The following is a 24,984-nucleotide window of genomic DNA, read 5'->3' on the forward strand; positions in this document are numbered from 1 at the left end:
ACAAGGGTCTGGTAAGACTGCTCACACCTTTTATTAGGTGGAGCAGATTTGTTTGTTTTTTCTACCAGCAACTAGGGTACCATTACTTTGGTCCCTCCATGTATGCATGTATGTATGTATGTTTGTGTATTGTAGTGAGTCATATTATTCTGTCATCTTTAGACCAGATTAAAAGTTATGTTTTAATATAATTACACTCCCACCCTCCTTGGGGGCCCCTCTTTTGCCTATTCACCATTGGAGTGCTAGCAAAGCCTGAACAGATTTAGAGCTTTGATTCATATTTCCATCTTTAATATGACTCAAGTCTCTAGACCATGGGTGCAAAAGCTTTCGACCCGGGGGCCACATGCGGCCCTCAATACCATTCTGTGCGGCCCCCAACCATCTGGTAACAGACATGTATCTTTCATCTATTCTCCCATTACTGTATATACTGTTTGTTCAATAGGCCATAAAAATAGTATTTCAGTTGGTAATACCTCTTTAAGCTTTATTCGGCCCTTGGAATTGGTTCAGGCTGACAATGTGGCCCCCAACCAGAAAACGCTGTGCACTCCTGATCTAGACTCGTCAGGGTACATTCACACGACCGTATGTATTTTACAGACAAGAAATAGGACACGTTTTATCTTTTTGGGGGGACTGCGGAACGGACATACAAATGCAACCCACTGAAAAGAATGGCTACCTCTCCAATACGCAAAAAATGCGGATGGGGCCTTAATCAGATAATGTCTATTATATAAAACACGTCTTCTAAATCGACCATTGGTCCCCTTCTAGCAAAGCAGTTATGCTCCAGATTTATTCATTAATTTGTGGCCGTACATTATTGTTCTTGCAATGCAAATTGAAAAGTGAAAATATTAAAACAATTAAAGCGTACCTAAACCTTTGTGAAAAGCACATAAGGTACAGTGGCGCTTCTCAGTGCGATCTGCACCTTCCACTTCCTCAGCTCGGCTAGGTTTTTGCACATGCGATGCGGAGGACTGATCCTACAAACTTTCTATGGCTCTGTGTAGTATGCTGCAGAAGTAGAACAGAGCCGATGCAGGTGGAAGGTGCACATGATCATATTTTTCATCCGTGAGTTATAGCTATTGAACTATTTTTGCATATAGCACACTGACCCATTAATTTCTATGGGGCCATGCACACATCAATCTTTTCAGTGGCTGTTCCGCAAATTACAGGTGAAACTCGAAAAATTTGAATATCGTGCAGAAGTGCATTTATTTCAGTAATGCAAATTAAAAGGAATTGCATTAATGCAGCTTAAAATTAGAATATTGTGAAAAGGTTCAATATTCTAGGCTCAAAGTGTCACACTCTAGTCAGCTAATTAATCCGTACCCCCTGAGCAAAGGGGACCTCAAAATTGCGACTTTGGTTTTTCATAAGCTATAAGCCATAATCATCCAAATTATAACAAATAAAGGCTTGAAATATCTTGCTTTGCATGTAAGGAGTCTATCTCATATGTTAGTTTCACCTTTTAGGTTGCATTACTGAAATAAATGAACTTTACACGATATTCAAATTTTTTGAGTTTCACCTGTATAGGACATGTCCTGGTCTGGTCCATATTGTGGATGAGAATAGCTATTTCTGTTGGTGGGAGTAAAAAAAAAATGCAGAGTGCCCATGGAAAGTATTTCACAGATCTGATATTTTCAGACCAAAATACGGATGTGGTTGTGTGCATGAGGTCTTACAACAGCAAATGGAGAACGTAATCAATGCATGCTGCATGAGGAGGAAGACAAAAAAAAACTAAGCAGACAAGAATATGGATAAAATGTTGCCTGCAGGGCTCGTATGCAGAGTTACTTAAAGGGAACCTGTCATGTGGATATTTGATTATAATCTAACTAATTATATACAATCATTAACTACTAAAAAGTACCTTGGATGTATTCACTTACTGGTGTGACAGATGGTTACCTCATAATATACACACAAAGATGCCGCATGCCAATGAGCTGATTTGAGTCCAGCGTGATGTCATTGAGTCCAGCGTTTTTTTTTATTCATAGCTATAGCCACTCCCCTGCCCACCTGCTGCTGATTCATATGGAAAAAAACTGTCAATCAGCAGCAGGTGGGCGGGGAGAGTCAGGAGCTCATGAATATTCATGACTCATCATTATGAAGACACTCAAGTGCATCATCAGAATGGCTGGCAGAATCACTGGTACTCAGCTACCATCACTGGAGGACATCTTCACTGCTCGCTGCAGCAACAGGGCAAAAATTATCTGCGGAGATCCAACTCACCCCGGCCACAGCCTTTTTATTCCCCTACCCTCTGGTAGGCGTCTTAGAGCCCTACATGCCCGCACCACTAGGCTGAAGAACAGCTTTTACCCCAAAGCAATCAGTCTCCTAAATGCTCAGAGATTATTGCCCCTTCCTAGGATAGAAACTACCACAGACTGAAAGTGACTGCTGCATTCATGACCCCATGATGATCTCTTGTCTGCAGTGGTGTCTGATCAGTGTGTATATATACTCATAAGCACTTCCTACTTTGCTCTTGCTATATATATGCTGTGAACTGTGAATAGTAATGCTTTCTAGTGCAATGTTTTTTGGTTTTTTTCTAGTGTAATGCTTTAGTTTAAATGTCAGTTCTTGTTCCTCTGTCCATGGCATCTAGGATTGCTCCAAACAACATTTCATTGTATTGTACATTGTATTACATTGTATTGTACAGTGACAATAAAGGCATCTTATGTTATCTTATGAGCTGGAGCTTTTCAATACAAGATGTTGGCAGATTGACTGGGTCAATTAAAGAAAGTGACCCAGCATTTTGCTAAGAGAATCAGTCACTTATTTATGTTGCCCTTAGTTAGGACACCATAAAACTGGTGACAGGTTCCCTTTAAGCTGTGTTTCTATATAACTTGATGCCTAATGTTAGTTTCAGATGGCTAGTCTAGTGCCTGGACCTCCCATGGATGTAATGAACTGTAATCACCATAAATTCTTATACTGATCCAAGTTCAGGTAAGCAAACATGAAAATCTGGTTACATAGGAAAGCCAGAAACTGGCTTACTTACTGATAATAAGCATAACTTTTGCCCTTGGTTTATTACTCCGACAGATCGCTACACGCCTAGGCCGAGATGCCACCACTGTTCAACGCTGTGTGTTCCGGTGTTTGGGAGAACTATGACGAACTGGAATGACAGCAAGAGGTGCACAGAGGCAAACCTCTGCATGGACGGATCTTCTGATTAGAAGAATGGTGCGTAGTGATCCATTCTGTACTGCAAATGAAATTGGACATCAAATCCCAAGCCTATGGCGGCAAACAACAGAAGGTCTTTGCATGACATTGGTCTAAAAGCCAGATGTCCTGCTACAGGTGTTCCACTGACCTCATGGCACCAGATGGGCAATGCCATAAAGAGACCCTTCACAAGAGAACGCGACACTGGTCCTACTCCTGGGATTTTGTGTGGGGTAGCATAATGATGGTACGATCATTTCTCCAAAACCATTTCTCAACAGGACAATGACAGGATGCATGTAGTTTGTGCTACTGTGAGCAGCCTGCGTGGACTAAACATACTACCATGGCCTGCAGCATCTCTAGATTTGTCTCCCATCAAGTATATCTGGGACTTCATTGGTCGCCAAGTGCAAAGGAAGCTGCCAACAGCAGATCTTGACGATTTGTGTGCTCAAATGCATTCAGCATGGCAGAACATTCCTCAGACATCCATTAATAACCTCATTGATAGCATGTCAAGGTCTGTAAGTGTGTGTTTTTCTGCGTGTGACGATTATACTCAATACTGAATAAATCCAGATGCTTTGAATATTTAGTTTCTATCATCCCATATCATTAACATCTCTCTCAATCCTGTGATTCCCATAATTCCATGAATTTTCCTTCTTGGTGATGCAATTTCAATGTTGATGAGTGTATTTTCCTCAACCTCAGACCATAATACACTGTTTAAGGGCTGACTGACCAGGCAATTATAGGGAATGAACTGTTCGTTCTCGATAACTGCCTGCTTGTCATGGGAGGTGAGAGCTGCATTCACATGTAGTGATCGCCTCCACAGTACCGGGACGAGTAATGCTAACGCTTGTCCTCATACAGAGCCACTATTTCTGTGCAGCAGATCGATCGCTCATTATACCACACGATCTGCTGCCCAGAAATGATCATTTAATGTGCTGCATAAATTATGAATTTAGCCAATGAATGAGCGTTTTTGCTTGTTCAGTGGGTGATCGGCAGCACAGAGAGATAATCTGGAACGAGCGTTTCTAGGAACAATCACAATTGGCCCAACAATTATGCAGGGTAAGGCTACATGCACACGACCGCGCCGTGTTTTGCGGTCCGCAAATTGCGGATCCGCAAAACACGGATGCAGCCCGTATGTCTTACACAATTAGCGGAACAGAACGGGGCGCCCATAATAGAAATGCCTATTCTAATGGACAAGAATAGGACATGTTCTATATTTTTTGGGAGCAAACGGACGGAGCAACGGATGCGGACAGCTCACGGAATGCGGACCCAAACAAAGGTCGTGTGCATGAGCCCTTAAATCCGCCTTTAGTCCCTGAGGTACGCAGGTCATGTAACCAACAGCCACAATATTTTAACTTTTAGCAAGTCTCTGTATCTTATAAATCCTGTATGGTTAGATATAGAGTGTAAAATATACAATAAAAATGAATGAAAAAAATATGAATGTATATAAATAAATACATTTTTGGAAAACCTCTCATACATTTGCCCGCAGCTCAGGCATAAATAATCTTTAAACTAGTGTTATCTCTAAGATATTCAAATCATGGAAGTTATGTAATGAATAATGTACAGAAAAACATTCCAAAAAACATACAGAACATCTCAGGTTAAAAATCAAACGAGGGCAGGCATAATTAGCATATAGGAAGGGGGAAAAAAGCTCCTCTGGTAAAGGCGGAGAACGCCCCCATTTGGTAGAAGGCACAGACACAACCTGTCAGATTCTACACTGCTGCAGGATTTATGTATCCATCGCTTGTGGGAAGAGGATAGACCATAATTCACTGAAATGACACGCACGCTAATGAGGTCTCTGAACGTAACCACCAACCTGGCAAATAGTTTATTTATAATTCTCATGTAAATCACAGAACAAACAGATGCAACCCGCAGATTGTCTCCTGTCACCGATCCCAGCAAGCGTGCCGCATGCAACCGATTCAGCAGAATTATAGGGAAACCTTTTTTATTTCTTATTAAAGGGGTTGTCTCATAGGGGGGATATGCCCCCACTGTCTTATAGCCGGCTCCCCATAGAAGTGAATGGGAGCGTACCGCGCATGTGCGGCCCCCGCTCCCATACATTTCTATGGGGCCGACGGAAAAGGCTGAGCTAGCACTCGGCTATTTTCGCCGGCCCCATAGAAAATGAATGGAGGGCGGCTGTGCATACGCAGTGCGCCCTCCTTCGATTGCGAAACTCGCACCTATAAGACAATGGGGGCATACCCTAGCAATATACCCCCATTGTCCATGATGAGACAACCCCTTTAAGCAAAAAGAGAAGTAGAGGCTACGTTCAGACAGGGCAGATTTGTAGCAAAAGTTACAGCGAATGGCGTTTTCAAAACTTATAAGGCCCCATTCACACAACTGTATTTTTGGTCAGTTTTTTTGCGGATTGGATGAAGACCCATTGATTTAATTTAATTCATATCGGTATGTCTGTTCCATACCCCCCAAAAAAACATTCTATTCTTGTTTGTTTTGTGCACAAGGATAGGCATTGTTACAATGGGGCTGCAAAAAAAATGAAGGAAGCAACATGGACGTCATGTGTATTTTTTGCAGACCGCAAAAGACATCCGGTCGTGTGAAGGCGCCCTAAAGCAGTCCATGAGTTGTGTCAGGTACTGAAGAAGTTCAGCTCCATCTGAGTGAATAAGGCCGAGCTGTAATACCACACGCAACCTGTGGACAGGTGCGGTGCTGTTTTTGGAAGGAGACCTCTTTTTCTAGCGCTCACAACCCCTTTAATGCAGAATTATTTTCTGGTTATTATTACACACTGTATAGCTGTATTTAAAAAAAAATTAAAATATCTATATCAGTAAGGGTACTTTCACACTAGCGTTTTTCTTTTCCGGCGTTGAGTTCCGTCCTAGGGGCTCAAATCCGGAAAAGAACTGATCAGTTTTATCCCCATGCATTCTGAATGGAGAGTCAGTCCTTCAGGATGCATCAGGATGTCTTCAGTTCAGTCTTTTTGACTGATCAGGCTTTTCAGAAAAACGTAGCATGCAGTATTTTTACCTCCGGCCAAAAAGCCTGAACACTTTGACTGAACGCCGGATCAGGCCTTTTTCCCATTGACTTGCATTAACGCCGGATCTGGCGCCGTGTGTTCAGTCAAAACGGATCAGGCTTTTGCATGTTAAACCCGAAAAATGTGAAAAAAAAGTTAAAGTCCATAAATGGCGGATCCGTTTTTTCCAATGCATTTTTTCATTGTGATCAAAATCCTGATCAGGATTCAAATGTAATCCGTTTTCACACGTTTTTCCAGATCCGGCGGGCAGTTCCGGTGTCGGAATTGAACGCCGGATTAAAACAACGCTAGTGTGAAAGTAGCCTTAATGATACATCCTGATGTGTATACAATGCAGTTCCTGACATCAGGGTGCTCCATGTTTTGCTGTCTTGGAAGTTCTGGTGGTTAAAAGATTGGCCGACGAGCAAGAACCTTTCAGCAGTTTTGAAATTAACCCTACGCATTATGAATACGTTTAATTTAAAGGCATATCCTGTCTGCGAAAAGACAGCGATCCTCAAGGGACTAAGGGGATTAAGGTGTCAAATATGTGTCCTATTATGAAAAACTGGTTTCAGCATTTGCAAAACTAAGTGGATGAAAAAAGTAAAAAAACAAAACAAAAAACAAGGCAACAATGTATTCGAAGAAAATATAAAAAAAATTTCAAAATATTCCACATTTTTATGCCTGAGTATTATTCCCGCCATTAGTCCTGAATCTATGGAACGAACAAGCAGAAACATGTGAAATACTCAAAAGGTAATACAACTGCTTTAATACCTTAATCCAACAAGGATTGTGTTATGTTAATTAACCATTTAATGTATTTTTTTTATATTAACTTGTGCGCCAGTCACATGATCCCTACATCACAATTTTACATAATTCTTTTCCACAGGGAACAATGTGTTCTTAGGGGACAAAACATTAGAAACATGGTGTTTTTTTTGTTTGTTTTTTCTCCTTAGGAAAAAAAAAATCTGTATTTAGGAGGCTTTATGACTGTAATGAGGTTACTTTTTGGAGTTATCCAAAACCAAAACCAATTTTATTTAGGGCTAGAAGTGTGATGTCCTGTCTGTGGTCACGTGCACTGCTGCAGCCATTTACTGGCCTCAGCAGTGACATGACTGAGCGGTCTCGTGCTGCTTGGGGAGACATTACCACTGAATCCAGTGAATGTCTGAGAGGCTACATGAGCCCATGGACAGAATGGCACGCTTCCAATCTACTGGAGACTGGAAGGAGTAGGGACAGGAGCCTTGGCACTGGAATAAAGCGGTGGTAGGTGACTGCCTTTCTATATGTTAAACACTTTCCCAAACCTAATTAAAATTGTCTTTGGGTTTTGAAAACCCCTTCTTGAGCTTTTTTTTTTCAGACCCCCTCAAAGTGGTTGGACCCACGGTGGTGAGCACACTTATCTCATCCCCACGGTTGGGTTCTGCCTTCATCACTCCTCCTCGGGTGCTGCAGGTCCCTAGTCTACCTGCATCAATATCCTGTTTGGTGATATGTCACTCAAGTGTCAGGACACTGGGTCACATGGGTGACATGTCACTGCAGCGGTGGTCATGTGACCCTCATCAAACAGTGTGCTGATGCAGGAAGACCAGGAACCTGCGGTGCCTAAGGGGGAGCAATGGAGCAGGAACCCAGCGTTAGGGATCAGGTAATCATGTTCACCACTGTGGGTCTAGCCATCCTGGAGGGGTCTGAAGAAAAGCTCAGGAAGGTGAGCAACCCCTTTAAGGTGCTGTGTGACAGTCATCCTCCACTAGATGCAAAGCTTCTCGGAAGAGTACTCCATAGTACAACATGTTGGTGCATGCCACATTTTCTGTACACTTAGGCCTCATGCACACGACCACAACGACCGTCCGCGTCCGTGGTTCCGTTTTCTGCTTTTTTTCGCGGACCCATTGACTTTCAATGGGTCCATGGAAAAATCGGAAAATGCACCGTTTGGCAGCCGCATCCGTGAGCCGTGTTTCCTGGCCGTGAAAAAAATATGACCTGTCCTATTTTTTTCACGGTCAACGGTTCACGGACCCATTCAAGTCAATGGGTCCGTGAAAAATCACGGATGCACACAAGATTGTCATCCGCGTCCGTGTCCGTTTTTTCCTATCATTTCAATGGCAAACTTGACTTAGATTTTTTTTTCATTTTTCATGTCCGTGGATCCTCCAAAAATCAAGGAAGACCCACGGACGAAAAAACGGTCACGGATTACGGACCTACGGACCCCGTTTTTGCGGACCTTTAAAAAAAAACGGTCGTGTGCATGAGGCCTAATAGGTATAAGGAAACGCGTTGGGACTTTAGTACTATGAACTCAGTATGTGCTTATTGTATCCAGGGCCGCTGATAGAAATCATGGGGCCCCGTACAGCATACATGACGGGGCCCCCTTCAGCTCCACCCCTGATCCCTCCTTCAGCCACACCCCTGGCCCCGCCCTTGGCCCCTCCCCAGACGCCGCCTTGAAACAACATGCAGATTTGTCTACAAGTGATATTTATGGCGCTGGGGGGTCGTCTGTGAATGGCGCTGTTATGGAGGGGATCTGTGAATGGCACTGTTATGGAGGGGATCTGTGAATGGCACTTTTATGGAGGGGATCTGTGGATGGCACTGTTATGGAGGGGATCTGTGGATGGCACTGTTATGGAGGGGATCTGTGGATGGCACTGTTATGGAGGGGATCTGTGGATGGCACTGTTATGGAGGGGATCTGTGGATGGCACTGTTATGGAGGGGATCTGTGGATGGCACTGTTATGGAGGGGATCTGTGGATGGCACTGTTATGGAGGGGATCTGTGGATGGCACTGTTATGGAGGGGATCTGTGGATGGCACTGTTATGGAGAGGATCTGTGGATGGCACTGTTATGGAGGGGATCTGTGGATGGCACTGTTATGGGGGGATCTGTGGATGGCACTGTTATGGGGGGATCTGTGGATGGCACTGTTATAGAGGGGGATCTGTGGATGACACATACCGTATATAGCATCTTATGCTATGTGTCATCCACAGATACCCCTCCATAACAGTGCCATTCACAGATACCCTCCATAACAGTGCCATCCACAGATCCCCCCCATAACAGTCATCCACAGATCCCCCCAATAACAGTGTCATCCACAGATCCCCCTCCATAATGGTGCCATCCACAGATCCCCCCCATAAGTGTCATCCACAGACCTCCCGGCCCCCCCCATAAGTGTCATCCACATGACAGACCCCCCCCCCCATAACAGTGCCATCCACGGATCCCCCGCCCTCCCTATAACAGTGCCGTCATGACGTCATCCATATAGATCCCCCCCCGCCACTCACAGTAGTATACATTAATAAATCGGTGCAGCCGTGCAGGCTGCAGACAGTAACTTTAATTTTAGCACAGGCACAGCGCTCATCTCTTTACTAAAATACTACCTTACATTCAGCTCCTGCCTCCTCCCTCCACCCTCCAGCCTCCAGTAACAAGTGCGGGCGGCAGCGCTCACTCACTGACGTCACGCGCCTGCGCCGCCTAGTGGGAGGAGCAGGCGTGTGACGTCAGTGAGTGAGCGCCGCCCCCACACTGCCTGCTGTTACTGGAGCCAGCCCACTGACAGCAAAAAAATTAAAATGGCTCGGGAGTCGGCAGCCCGGGCCCCCCTGCCAGCCGGGCCCGGTACAACTGGGCCAGCTGTACTGGCCTATCAGCGGCCCTGATTGTATCTAAAATATTGGTAACATACAGGGTTATTTTTTCACTTTAACCTATATGTAGTCTAAGAAGAGTACTTGCTTTGGGTGTTAGTTGCTTTTTAAGTTCCAGTTATCCAGTTGGTACTTTTGCTAAAAACAAACTACTGAGATTTGACTGATCTTACACAGACATGGTGAAGGGATCTCTCCTTTATCAGGGTAACGTAACCCCAGGATTATCTAGGAAGTTTGTGTAGGCTATTCCGTTTTGTAGGCAGGGGCCAAAGTCTGCAGGGTCAGACATGGGGACAAAGTATTCTCTCCCTCCATCATTATTGACCCCTGCATTCCAGCCCTTGACTTTTATGCAGGATAATTGTGGTGGGATTTATGTATATTTTATTCCATTTATCTAATAAAGGTTACGTCTTTGATGGTGTTGGTTTCTTCTGAAAATAACCTGATGCCATACTTACCAACATTTAAAAATCCAAAATTGGGACTTTTAAGCCCCACCCACCTGACCGCCTCCCAACTGCCCAAACCTGTGGGCAGTTTGCCGAAACCCTGGCCCTTTTGTGGTCCAGTTTGTTGGAGTGTCCCAGCAAAATCTGGAACCGTTGGAAAGCATGCTATGTATACCTAGATATGAGATCGGGAGGGCACAACAATGCACCTTTATGGGTGCCCTTTAAGTGCTCCATACAACAAGACGCTGTAATACTACAATGTGTATGAGCTTAATAATAGGGACGGAAGCATTCAGAACAGAGCTTGACGGTCTGGCAATGAAACCACCCATCTAGACTTCAGCGCTCTACCTCCGTAACATGTGATTGCAATTTTAATGCAAGGTCGAGGAAACAAAGTGTAAAAACATTTTTTTTAAAATCCGGACCAGCATCAATTAGTCAAAAGCAATAAATTGCCAAATTTTAAACATTATGGAAGCATGTAAGGACCCTTAGGGTGGTGGAAAACCTGTGGATTTTCTGCAGTCAAAATTCATGTAAAAAGATTGTAGTGTAATATAGTAGTAGCAAAGCGGATAACACTTTAAAAACTCTGATCACGAAGCTCTGTAAAAATGTCTGCAACACAATTCGCACTTTTCAATCCACAGATTGTCCATTTATGCTGCGGATTTTTCCCACAGAGGGTGAGATCTGCATCAAAAAACCACATGCAATTTGATTTAGCTGTGGATTCCCCAAGGATTTTAAATTCCAAAATCAGTCCTGTGTGGACCTCCACCTACCACGTGGCAATTGGTTTAGTTTGTCTTTCCACGCGATCACCCTACAGCCGCCATGAATGACTAAGACTTCACCGTACAACACTCTACAATATGGCGGCACCACAACCTGGGTCTTACAGATGAGAGCTAATCACACCTGGCCAGGTAGCACTACGTACGGTTAAACACCAGCAGCAGTTTCTATTTCCATGAAGTAACACATGGGAGGGGGAGCGCCGTCAGCACCCACCTCCTGGCGCGGACACGTCTGTTAAGAGATTAGCATGGAAGAGAACATGAATACCTAATAAGATCCTCACAGCCTCCCTGTTTAAGTGTCAATTATGCAATTCTCACAAGGCATTTCACTTACAATCTTTACTCTGTCAAAGGGCTCAAAATCGTTTTAAACGGCCGTGAAAAAAAAAGTATGCAAAACTGCCACACTACAATGTAAGGCTGTGAGAAATGCACGGGAATAATGGATAGAAATGCGGGGTATAAAGGCCATACACCAGGCTTTAGGAGAACAATTAACCATTTAGGGTTTGTAATAGAACTGCACTGACATTGAAACGTTTATGCATCCTTCACGTGTGCAGTACAGGCGATGTGGATTTCCTGCCACCTACTACACAAGCAATGGCGCTGACTCATACCTGAGAGCAGTGTATCAAATACCAAAAAGACTGAGCAATCAACAGACCGCTACTGGGCGGCCATACACGTTCAATAGCTGCCAATCAGCTATACCTCCCGACTTCCCTATACGGCTGAACGTGTAGGTCTACTGAAGGGGGAGAGAGGAAAAATCACACACCAGACACTTCTGAAGGCTTATCTCTAGGGAGAAGAAAAGGATCGGGCGAAAATATTCATTTTGTCCGATCCTTCTCTCTCCCAACATCATCTATCGAGGGAGGGTCGGGGAGCTCTAGACGGTCAGCCGAATCCACTGTTCTCAGCAGGTCCAGCCGACAATACAGTAATGTGCATGGGGGCCTATATTCTGCTGAAGATACCAATTTCGCCCATTAATGTATTCTACATTCTACCTGGACGATGATGGATTATCACAGAAATACATGTATATTGGGGTTGGTTTTTTTTTCTTGTTGTAAATTTCCTATCCAGCATGATCTGTGAAGGGATATATACCTGCTCCCCACCACTCGCTCCAGTCCTGAACTGTCTTTACCTCACTTCCGTTCCCCGCAAATAAACTTCCTGAAACGGCTGGGGTCACAGGCACCACTGCAGGTAAGCATGCATACATCCCTTCACCGAGTGGTAAGGAGCAGGTAAGTATGCATGTCTTCACCGGTCCTGCTAGATGGGTGGGAGGTGAATTTAAAAACAAATTTGCTCAGTTTGCTCCAAAAAAATTAAAAATAAACTTGTTTTTCCTATATCACATGCCGTTTTTATGGCAATTTTTTTCCTAGATGTTAAAAAGCCAGGAAAAGCTTGAGCAGGCTGTATTTTTCAGAAAATGCCAGGGACCAACAAAAAGCAACCTAATTAACAAAAAAATGTTGTGTCCTGGCTTTCCTATTTCACGTAAACTTTCCCCGGACATCTGGAGCTGGCGTTTTCACCGCAAAAGTGCACAAATATGGCACTAAAAACCTATGTGTGAAGCCAACCTTAGGTTGTGTGTTTATGGACCAGTCCTCTTATAGTTCTACTGAACAGGACTTAGATCAGCATAGGATCAGAGGCAGCAGAGCCGGGGGACGTTCACGTATTCAGGCTGCAATATAGTGTTAAAAAGCACCTGTATTAAAAAAAAAAAAAACTAATCTGAGGAGTCTCAGAGATGGTTGCCTCTCACATTTTCCTAGTCTACTGACACATATCCTTTTTGTGTTGGAAACACGTGGTACAAAAATCTGAATTTCTTAGCTACTGGATGCCTAATTAGGACTTTTACTGCTTAGATGGCACACAGCCGGACTGGACTAGAGGCGCCGTCTACGGGTGAGTACTTGCTGTTTTAGTACTTCAAAGTGCACCGAGCCTTTAGGCAAAATCTGTCAGACATTGGGCAACCCCTCTAATATGATGTTAAAAGGCAGGCCTAAAGGACTAGGGCGGAGGGCATGTGGGGAAACTGCCATATTACTTAGGTAAAAAATTACCCAGGGCCTAGATGGGCGCGCGTCACTTCTCACTGAACTTACTTCTGTAAAATATAAAAATCTGCACAATTGCCAAGGTTTTCCTGTATCAGTTATAATTGCTATCCAGGTTAGAACTTGTTGTTGAGGCGGTGTCAGATTCAAGCAGTGATCTGAATTTATGAACCCGAAAGTGTCAAAAGTAGATGAGAAGAAGAAAAATAACAAAAAAAACCTTTGCGGTCTACAAACATTTTTATGTTCCCCAAGACGTCCAAAGCATTGCCCAAATTCCAAATCTGCAGTTACGGCACGGACTTTAATCTGTGTTCACAGTTCTGCAAGCTTCAGAGCTGAAATCTTAGAGCATTTCTGGCTGGCTCAATGCGCTTGCTCAGGTGATTTGCATTGCAGTGCTTTTTACACAGGGACTGCAAGGTAATATATTGTAGAAGAACTAATGCTGGCCCTACTGATGAGATATTATTCAGCTATTTGGACCAGGCTGTGGGGCTCCGTGATCGCCGATGTAATGACTGCAGGGCTCTCTGTGAAGGAAGAGGACATCCCCAACTATGGCAGATCCTGATCTAACTAGGACCTGGGCCTCTACCCGCTGTGTCACCCATGTGGCCATGGTTTATGAAGGAAACCAGTGCCAGTATTTCTACTACCAGCCTACTGCTACCAACAAATGTGGCTCCCCCTCTTCCCCACCCAAAAAAAGTTAAAATTAATAAGGCGTGGCAAACTGCTGGACGGGCATTTTGTAGAATGCACCCAGGTCCTTATATTAAGCGTTACTGACTCCAATATTCGTGGGAAGATGCCACTGAAGTTTCTGGCCACAGAAGTCCCTCTTCCTTCACAGTCTATGTCAAAAACAGATACCCCTCCTACGACGTTTCCCAACCACAGATGCCCAATATTACAGTGGCAGCCAAGCACCCCCTGCCCTCTTATATCTGCTGGTCATCGAAAACATTTGTAGAATGTATTACAATTGTGCTATCGACTATATAGCGACCCATCATGTACAGATTGAGAGATTTCCCCCCCCACCCCGTTTATGAAATCTCAAGAAAACAGCAACGTTCTTACAAAAACACAACAAAAAAAACCTGACCCATGTGAATGCGCCCTCACTATTAATCCCGCCGCATGTATAAACAAGATAATTAACCCTTAGTGAAAAAAGCAACACCGCCTGCTGTGTCTCATGTGTTCGTACATTTCCATAGATTACCTTCACCAATCAAATGCCTCTTGTATCGTTAACCTTTTCACACCAGAATGACGGCAGCACTTGAGATTTCAGAATCACTTGAGATTTGAGTAATTAATAGGAGCGGCACATCAAAGTATTTAGTAACTCCTTGGTGCTTCTCCAACAGGTGTCAGGAGCAATGAAGATGTGGGTGGATTCAAATGCAAAATGAGTCCTAGAGGTGTCAGCAGCTAATCGGGGCCTACATTAACATTTTATATCACATGAAAAAAATTGCTGAAGATGTACTGTATCCTATATGTCTAAGCATGTACTGTTCAAGAACTTCCATGACAAGTATGACAGGTCTAATGGAGTTGTATGTAGGACAAGTTCAAGCAACCATGACTCCATTCTAATTATATATTGCCCTCTGAGATATCCTGGAATACTGGATGGTCTTCAAACGTATATTTTTGAGAACTTTGAGAAAGAATTCCCTAAATAAAACATACAATAGGGTTTTTAGACAATCTGTGAAGGTCCTCATAATGGTCTTTGCAATATACTTGCCTGTAAACCTGTGCTTCAACCCCCAGCATCCGATCCCAGTCTGTCCCATTTCAATGAATAGATCTCCACCATGATGACGTGTTTTCATAGTAAATGGGAAAAAAACTGGCGTCTCCCTTTTGGAGAATTGAAGCTATATCATAAGATTTTGACCTGCCTTTTCCAAGACTTAACACAGGCAGAACCTGCTTTCTAAATGCCAATCAACAATCCTTCCACGTCCAATGTCGGCTACATCTGTTGCCTTTTCCCCATTGTTGGAAATTCCAGACTTAATCCTATTTGACTTTATGTATGCAAAGGTCATTGTGAATTCTACAAATGGAGAAGTGATAGTAGGAGCTGTGCTGAGCTAAAAATGACGACCGCTCCTGTACAGCATGCAGCTAAGTGTGTGGGACCATCTCACAAGTACTTTGTCTACTGTGCAGGATTTTGGCATTAGGCGACCGTAGGCAACATTTCCCTAGATGAAGCCACCGGCGGAAATAAAATAGAAACACCATAAGGTGAGTGTAGGCTCTGAGCCGCTGTATGATGATCTGCATACTTGATGAAAAATTAAGCCTATGTGGAGCTTTGCAGGGTCTGTTTAATTATGAAGAAATTCACTTAGAGGATCAATGCAAAAATACTTCACTATGCAGTTATCAGTCTTATCCCAACATCCAATTAAGATGGAGTCAATGGCGGTTACCAGTGGATCCCTGGGGATACACACAAATGCATTTCTACACTTAGGGGCACATTTATTAAGACCGGCGTTTCAGATGCTGGTCTTAATAAAGCCCCATAGCTGGCGGTGGTTGCGCCGAAGTTATGAAGAGGCGCCGGCCTCTCCATAACTTCGGCACATCCAGCAACAGTTCTAAATGTAAGACGGCTTCCGAGCAGTCTTCCATTTAGACCATTTTCTACGTCTAAAACAGGTGTAGAAAATGATAAATGAGATGGGCCTGCCGGCTTGTCCCCTGTCCACGCAAAAAATCTTAGACCTGGCGTGAGCAGGGCGAAGTTGCAGATAGCGCAGCAATCTGCGCCTCAAATATGCCTAATTTAGGCGTATTTCAGAATAGTAAATGACCGTCTTAGTTCCTATAATGTGTTTAAAGGGAATGTACCATTAGAAAATGCCATCGCAATTCTTTTTTCCAATACAATATACCCTCACGGTTTTAGGTGTACCGGTGATTGAGCACCTCTATCCATATTGACCGACTGGTGAGCCTCAGTGATACTTCTATTCACCATCAGAAAATGGCCTATTGTTTAAATCATATTTTTATGTTTAACAATTTTTTTAAAGACATTTTGATGATGTTATTTGTAATTTTCCATGTCAATATCTATATTTAAACAAAACCCATAAAATCCTGCAGTTTTTACTCTGGCTACTAAGCCCATGCCACTTCTTGGTCTGTACAGATCTCTTTACTGCAGTTACCTGCTTATCTGTCATTCTAATCCTGCATGTAATGATATCACCTCTGTGTATAGATAAGACAGGACCCACCATTCACAATAGGTGACTGTCAGAGCTTATCTATTCTTTCCTTGTACAATGACCCCTGCACAGGTCACAGAGCATGCCTAGAAAACTGTCCCATAGTAGTCAATGAGCTCCCCTCCGGACCATTGTGTCTATGGCCCATGTGGCTGCCGTAAAGCTATTTTCCTAATGCTTTCTAATGCTGTTAAGAACAGCTCAGGCAAGATGGCCGCCCCATAATCATGGTCAGGAGATGGAATAAATAAATCATCAATAAGAAAATAAAAACAGATTAGAGAAAAAAGGAGATGTGCTGTTATCTGGTTTTAACTGGCAGAAAAATATTTTTGCTGAGACATTTCCTTTAAAAAGTTTCCTTGAAGTAGACTTTTCTACATTCAAGAGTTTCTTTGCAAAGAGAAAAAAGCTACAGACATCGTTAATAATACCTTTTCTTTTTAGGGTTAAAGTGGGTGAAAATATCTCCTTAAAGGGGTTGTCCAACTTTAAAGTGTTTTCAAATAACCTCCCCAGTCCAGCGGAACTTGTCAAGGGAAGCATACATACCTGCTCCTGGATGCTTGGTCCACCATTGTCTTCACTGCGTTTCAGACCCCGCATATAAACTTCTGGCATGGATGGAGTCATGTCTGCCACTGTACTCATGGGCTGTTACAGTTACGGGAATATCAATATGTATTTGTATTCTCTGTAGGTAGGCAATACCCAACTTGGACAGAAAACCTCTTAATTCAAAGCATGGTCATCACATGTAGAGAGAATGGCCTACAGCCGTTTTGCGTGCTCTCATGCTTTGTCAAGGCCTTTGTGTGTACTTATGATTTCTTAAAGCCTCTGTATTCACTAAATAAACATAATAAAAACTAAAAGTGGCCCCATGTTGTAGGTGGGTCCAAATTGAAAGAACGCAACATAATTCGGAAGTGACAACCGAAGTAGGCAGGGCCAGCAATACCATAGAGCAGAGCAATATACCTCCCCAGCTGAACCAAATACCAAAGTGCAGCACAAAATACTGCCACCTGTGCCATAAGTGTATAGATGTCTTGAAGACGTTGATAAAGTTGAATTCAGGGGGGCTGCTGGCAAGGTGAGTAGGAGAGAATCAGATCATTATATACCCAGCTTGCGGCCGTGAAGAGGGCTTAGGTGGCCCTCCTAGGCATCGGCCCACCGGGAAATTTCCCTGTAGGGTCTATGGCCAATCTGCCTGATCATCTTTATTACATTTTATAAGTTTGTGACTTTATTAGTTTAGATCACTCATTTTTAGTCCCATTTAGAGACATTTACTTTTGTAAAATTTACTTTATTTTCAGTGGGACTGTCTTATGAAGACCACCATTGTCCAGACCATGCATCTGCCATGGGGCCCAGGGGAAGAGCTGGTGCTGAGCTACTACTCCTGTTGCAGACATTGATGTATGGCTTTTTCCTGCAGCTGACACTAAGGGGAGCTCAGAGCATAGTTGTTCTACAGCTTCCATTGAGTGCAGTGATAGCTGCATAAACTCGGTTGCCTGGGGTAAATACATTAAGAAATATGGTGTTGAGAAGGAGTATGATATTTATGAAGCAGCTGTTCCACTTTTTGACATAGTTGGGTAAAGTGTAAAAAAAGGAGAGCTTTTTATAGCAAATAAATAAATAAATTATAGACTTTTTAAAAATCTCACTGGGAGAGGAGGTTGGGCCAATACTATGTTTTGCTATGGGGCATTATCAGATCTGTGTATGCCCCTGGATGGCGAACCTCCGGCACTCCAGCTGTGGTAAAACTACAACTCCCAAGATCCTTGGCTGTTCTCAGAACTCCATAGAAATGAATGGAGCATGCTGGGAGTCGTAGTTTCAGCACAGCTGGAGTGCCGGAGGTTAGCCATCACTGTTCTAGAGCAAAGACCCCTGTTGGAAGCCATGAGCCAGAGTGGTAAGCCTTCATAGAAATGCCATGAATGGTCACCATGTAATTTAACACCATTATACGTTTTACATTAAATGATTGCTATAGCAGCTGTGTCCTAAAAGGGGTTGTGTCTGGTGGGACACTCTCTTTAACCACTTACCGACGTTTCAGTTGGTAAAATCGGGGCACAAGAGCCCTGCTCCTGGGAACGTCCTGACCCTGCCCGGGAACTTATGGGCAGAGTTTATAATAGCCCCACCTATTTTCGGGGACTGTCCCTAAAAATTAGGGACAGTCCCGTCAAGTTCAGGGCAGTTGGAAACTATGTCTTTAACTATAAAGAAATGCTATATCTCTTTCTGCGAGAATCTGCTAGGGGCATCTCATTCGGTTTTTATACTCGGACTTCATCAGCCAGAACAGGGTCACGGCCAGGGCTTTAGCAGAAGCTGACGTCCAACCCAAAAATACAGTGCTCAATGTATTTGTCTCCTTGACTCCAGTATAGCATTATAATAATCATAACAGAAGTCATTATGGACGCCCTACAGTAGGAGCGTATGACCACAAAACAGCGGTTAACAGGCCTTATGGGGACCTTACAAAAGACCTGGGTAACCTGTATATAAATGAATGTCTCTGCTTGGGGCAATCTATTGAGACTCTCTAAATTGTTCCAACAGCATCGATTCTATATACTGGAATCCAAACCTAGAGGAAATAAGAGGTTCATAGAAAATTTGTTGTGTAAAAAAATTAATGAAAATAAAAATAAAATAAATAACTCCGATTCACGGAAACAGCTGCTAGGACAAGGCAAGAGGAAGTCAGCGGCGGGATGAGACAGTTGTGGGTGATGAGTGACCTGTATTAGTGATCTCCTGAACAGCACAAGCATCCGGCGTGCGAGACAGAAAATGAAATATTTCCAGCCCTGTGCGGTGATTTTTAGGTATAATTGCACATTGCTCTTAGGAGAAGAGAAGCCATAATTCTGCGTTCATTACTGGAATCGGGACAAACAGCTATGTAAACAGCCCGGGACGTCTGATCGTAAGGTGCACTTATAAAGCTATAACTTATGTTATAACATGACAGGAGGCATGAATATACATAGAACCTAAGTGGTGCAAACACATGCATACCCGATAGACTGATATTTACTTTATACTTGACTCACAGACGGATCCCCCCCGCAGGCATTTCTCTGCTTTTACATTTTCTTTTTTCGCACTATGCTGTAATAATCCAGTATGTTCTACCTATGTAAGACGATGCAGATGTCTCCAGCATTACAACGCTCTGTGGCGGTAATAAATCCTCACGCCGGGGCTGAGGACTGACTGCCGATCTGCTAATTACCCCCCCAAACATTTGGCACTGTTTAGAAACAAGCCGAAGCATGGCACATTATGGGCTAGGGTTTCCCAACCACGCTCAGCTGTTCTACTTCATGTAATCGCTCCAAGTACACGCTCAAGTTTTAATCTCTTGTTACGACTTCAGAATGACTGCGCCAAAATTCAAAACTTAAAAGATAAAATTAGGAGGATTAAATCATTTGATAAAAACATTAAAATAAAAAAAATTCCCAAGGTGGAGATGGAGGATTTTTAACATGCCCTGGACTTGAAAAGTAAGGAACATGTGCTCAGCTATTGCACATACCTACACTCGAGTCGAGAGCTATTTGGCAACACAGGTTAAACCCAACCTTCAGGCAAGAGGCAGGAAGAAAACCTCTGCTGTTGTTATCCTCCATCACAGCGATACATGCTGTACCCAAACACAGGCCGTCTGCGAGGTTCCTGGCACTTCTGCTGCCCATGTGACGCATGCATGACTTATGGTGCTTTTATATGGACAGATAATCAGGCCAATTATTGGAGATAAGCGTCTGTAGAAACGCTCATACCCAACTCTTGGCCTGTGTAAAATGTGTCGGCGATCACCCGATGAGATGATCGGTACCTAATATCACAATGTACAGTGTAAAAGGGATCTGCAACCGCTTGTCCCCATAGAGTGGAGGAGATTGATGCATGTAAATTCCGTAAATGCCCTCAATTCCGCTGAGGGGCAGTCAATTATCGGGAATGTTTGGTTTGTTCCCGATAATTGTCTGAAACAAGGGTCCGTGTAAAAGGACCTTTACTCTGGATAAAGGACCCTTTATACGGGCCAACACAGCAGTCAATTATTGGGAATGATCAGTTTGCTCCATCAGAAGAGATGAGAGCAGCAATCACCTCTGCTGTATGGGAAAGAGGGACTAGAAATTCGATTGCTATTTATTTACATAATTAGTAAAAAGTCATAATTAATAATAATAATAAAATAATAATCATAATTATTATTATGGATAATTGTAACCTTTTACAATTTAAGTACTTTTTACCCTACTGGGTGTAGCGCGGTGGTGGGAGGTTCCCTTGCCTTGGTTTTAATTGTTTTTAATCTTTTGTCCAATAAAACTGTATTTTTGATATTAATTGGGTCCAGGTGTGCATCTTTTTGTGAAATATAACTTTTCTGGTATTGTCATACAGTCTGCGATAAAGGTGCATCTTGGTGTTATGAGTAAATCATAGAATTCCATCTTAAGAATATATAATTCCACAGTTAAAGCGATTATTCTGTCCGTTATTTCTTTTTATACACTATAGGAAGTCTTTATTTAAAGTGCATTTTACACATTTAATGCAACAATAAGACTAGTTACTCTATAGTGCATTTATGCAGCACACGTATTGTTTTCTTTTACGGCTTAAACTAACATTTAAGTCTTATATTACAGCCCAAAGGAGCCACCTACTGGTGCAATGCAGAATAGGACCATGTCACCGGCGCTCAAGGACTCGCATGTATGTAGACACTTCTCAGGTGAAGTGAATGACTTCCTTGTGGTGTGATCTAGAAGGCTTCTTACACCATAGCTGTAGTTTATAGCTGTTTTATTATTTAGGGCAGTAGGTTTATTGGGCAGTACAAGTATTTGCTTGGCTGTGTTCATGTCAGAAAGAGGCACACATTGTAAGGATACTTGCCCCGGTAGAGGACGAGACCTATACGTAGAAAGTCTATGCATATTTCTGGTCGGGGGAGCTTCTTTGCTAGGACTGAGATCCTTGGGATGTTTAGTTTCATACAAACTCTGTAAGTAATACTGAGATCTCCAGACTAGAAACATTCCATGGTCTCCGCACCCGCTTGGCTATTTCGAAACTACCATAGAAATGAATAGAGAGTACGCCACGCATGTGCACTTGTGCAGTGTGCACTTTTGGCAGCCCGTTTTATAGATAGGTGCGGGTCTCAATAGTGGGCCCCACACCTATCTGACTTTGATGAGCTCCTGGTGTTTGGACAACAACTGATCAGAGACCTATTACCTATCCTGCGAATAGATGAAGAATCTAGATTTTGGGACCCAAATCATATTTTTGGTCACAATTTTTTACATTTTAGTCACCATCTGGAGGCAGTTTTAAAATACAAACTATACTATAGGAGCTCTGCTCAGTTCCTCCCAATGGCTCCTTCAAGGACTTCTCCTGTACAGTGGGGGACTGGGAGTTATAACACAATGCCTTTCACTTCCTTCGTTAGATCAACAGAGGGTTCCCAGTAATTAAAGACAACCTGTCACCACTAAATGTAGTCCACTCTGCAGGAAAACTGTTATAGAGCAGGAGGAGCTGAGCAGATTGATATAGAGTTTTGTGGGAAAAGATTCCGTAAAGCCTGTCATTTATACATTTATATCTCTGCTCCTTCAGAGCTTAAGACTGCCCATTTGGGTATCATTGGTGATTGAGAGCATTCTCTATGTAAGGGTGCATTCACACTATATGTATATGGCTGTCCACAAAACGTGGATCCGTAAAAAATATGGTGACGTCCGTTGTTTTTGCGGCCCCATAGGAAATGTTCTTTTTTGCAGGACTGTGGAACGTACATACGGATGTGGACAGCAAGCCGTGTGCTGCCCTCATTTTTTGGAACCATTGAAATAAATGGGCGCACGTCCAATATGCAAAAAATGCAGATTGGATGCGGACCAAAAATACGGTAGTGTGAATGGGGCCTAAGTGTGTATGCAGAGACAGCTGTCAATCGATAAGACCACCCCTGTGTACATGTGTCAGCTATCTCTGTATATACACTTAAGATCCCTTTACATGGGATGACAGAGCGGCAGACTGTAGGGAGGGAAGCGTGCCTGCTTGTCAGCTTGAGGAGAGCACTGCATTTACATACAGCGATATCCTCCACAGTATAGGGAGGAATGATCACTAATGCAATCGCTCGCCCCGATACAGACTCTTTGTTTGCCGGCAGCAGATTGTGTTTACACACCATGATCTGCTGCCAGTAAACGATCATTTTTGTGTGCGCACAAACGATCGAATCATGAATGCTTGTTAGCTTTGGGATTGCCATCAATCACCGATAACACCTCACCTTTGTACACCTAAAGTCAAAAACAGCAGAGACTAAAATGTATTATACTGAATCTTCTCCCACAAAACTATATATCTGCTCAGCTCCTCCTGCTCTATAACAGGCTGCCTGCAGATTGTACTGTATTCTCATGGTGTCTCTTTAAACCTTAAACCCCCACCGACCACAAATACCATGTCATAACTTTAGAACATAAAAATAGCCCTTTAACAAACTATTGAACCCCCTTAACATGAAATAGTTATTCTTTTAGAAATGGAGGGCATGAAGTATCTCCCCTAGCAGAGAAAATTGCCCAAGCGAAATATGTATCCCAGCCATTATTTTTAATGGCACGTTTTTTTTGTTTTTGATCAACTATGCAAGATGCAGACCTTTGGAAACATACAAAGCGAAACCTGCATGCGCCAAATATTCGCCCACATTTCCAGGTTTAGAAAGGTAACTTTACCTAGTTATCCAGTGACAACATCTCATGCCCCCAAACTGCTGCACAACCAGGCAGATTTGCGGTCTTTTTGAAAGTTCTACGACAACTCCTATGAGAGCTGTAATGGTGGCCATACCGGTTGTCAGCCAACTTCCCTGGAAACACTTAACGGATAATTTGTTATGTTTGAGGGACATTCTCTTTAATCAATCATGTGTTTATGAGAAGGAAAGTAGTTTCCAAAGCTCTGATCAGGACCAGTACAAAGAACCCAAATACTACATGGCATGGGAGTACCTTAGGGGAAGAGGAGAGCTCCTTAGCGGAAGGGACAGAGAGGGGAGTGCGTGGAGTTTCATCTTTCTTTGGTGTGGGTGCTGGAGGAGATGGGGCCTTCCTCTTCATCTTTTTCTCCTGATCAGACTCTTTAATAGGCCAGCTCCGGACTATATCCGCACTCTCTTTTGGTTCATAGAATGGGTTTGACCTATAAATAAAAATACATAGAATAAAAAAATAAGAATCTAAGAAACAAACTACATTTCACACTGCTGTAATAACGGTACTGTACGAACCACACACCTGTGTGTCCACTTTATGACCAGGACACATACTGTATTGTCCAAGTTTCTATTGATTGACGGAAATCACAGATCGTAAAAATCATGAGCATTTTATACAGAAATGATCTTGGAAAACAATATCTCTTACAAAACAATGCCTAACCTTAAAGGGGTTGTGCCATTATTCATGTAAAAAATCTAAATCAAAATCATGGTACATGACAAGCTCTTTCTAACAAAGCTAGAACCAGCCCTGTGCCTCACATGGATCCAGAGATCTCAGCATTTATTGCTCCAACTGCTCTTGTAGACTTATTTCAAAATGGCCGCTCCGGGGTGTATATTTTCTCAAGAGTCGTGTAACTTTAAGCTGCAGCTTGCCCTATCGCAGCTCAGGGGGCATGTCCTTTCTGTTGTAGCTCTCTCCCTTTAACTGTCACAGCTTCTAACAGAAGATATGGCTGGTGGAAGCTGAAGATTTAAACTGAGCACGTGCGACCACCTCATTGAGGTGGATGAAGAAATAAGTAAAAGAACAAAACAGCAGGCAGCTCTATACAGATACATTTTATTGGATAGTTCACAGGCTACACAAAATTTTTAATTACATGCAATTACAAAAAGTATCCAGATCCAAGTGCTGGTTTGAAAAATGTAAATTATTTTTTTGTGGCAGAAACCTTTTAAATTGCTGAAAATGTAAAATTCCACATGGGATGTAAATTAAGCAGAAAAAATTCAGTGATGGATCTGTTGCAAAATCCGCATAAGTTACATGCGGATTTGTTTAAAATTTTATTGCGGATTTCACCCTATGCATTGCAACAAAAAAATGCACCATTTGATGCATTTTTTTTTCTGCTGCAGATTACCGGCAGAAACGCTGCATAAAATCTGCACCATTTCAGTCACACGTGGACATAGCCGTAAAGAGTCACTGTACTTTCAC

The 24,984-nt window shown here is 42.9% G+C and overlaps 1 protein-coding gene across 1 annotated transcript in view; it reads right to left on the bottom strand.

Moving 5' to 3' along the window:
* The window catches only part of EHBP1 (EH domain binding protein 1), a 411,889-nt gene that overhangs the window by 202,070 nt on the left and 184,835 nt on the right, over positions 1-24,984 (bottom strand). The window contains 1 exon segment of the mRNA XM_040430136.1: positions 23,770-23,959. Coding sequence (XP_040286070.1) covers positions 23,770-23,959 — 190 coding nt within the window.

The sequence above is a fragment of the Bufo bufo genome, chromosome 4 (genome assembly GCF_905171765.1).
Source record: "Bufo bufo chromosome 4, aBufBuf1.1, whole genome shotgun sequence".
Lineage (NCBI taxonomy): Eukaryota > Metazoa > Chordata > Amphibia > Anura > Bufonidae > Bufo > Bufo bufo.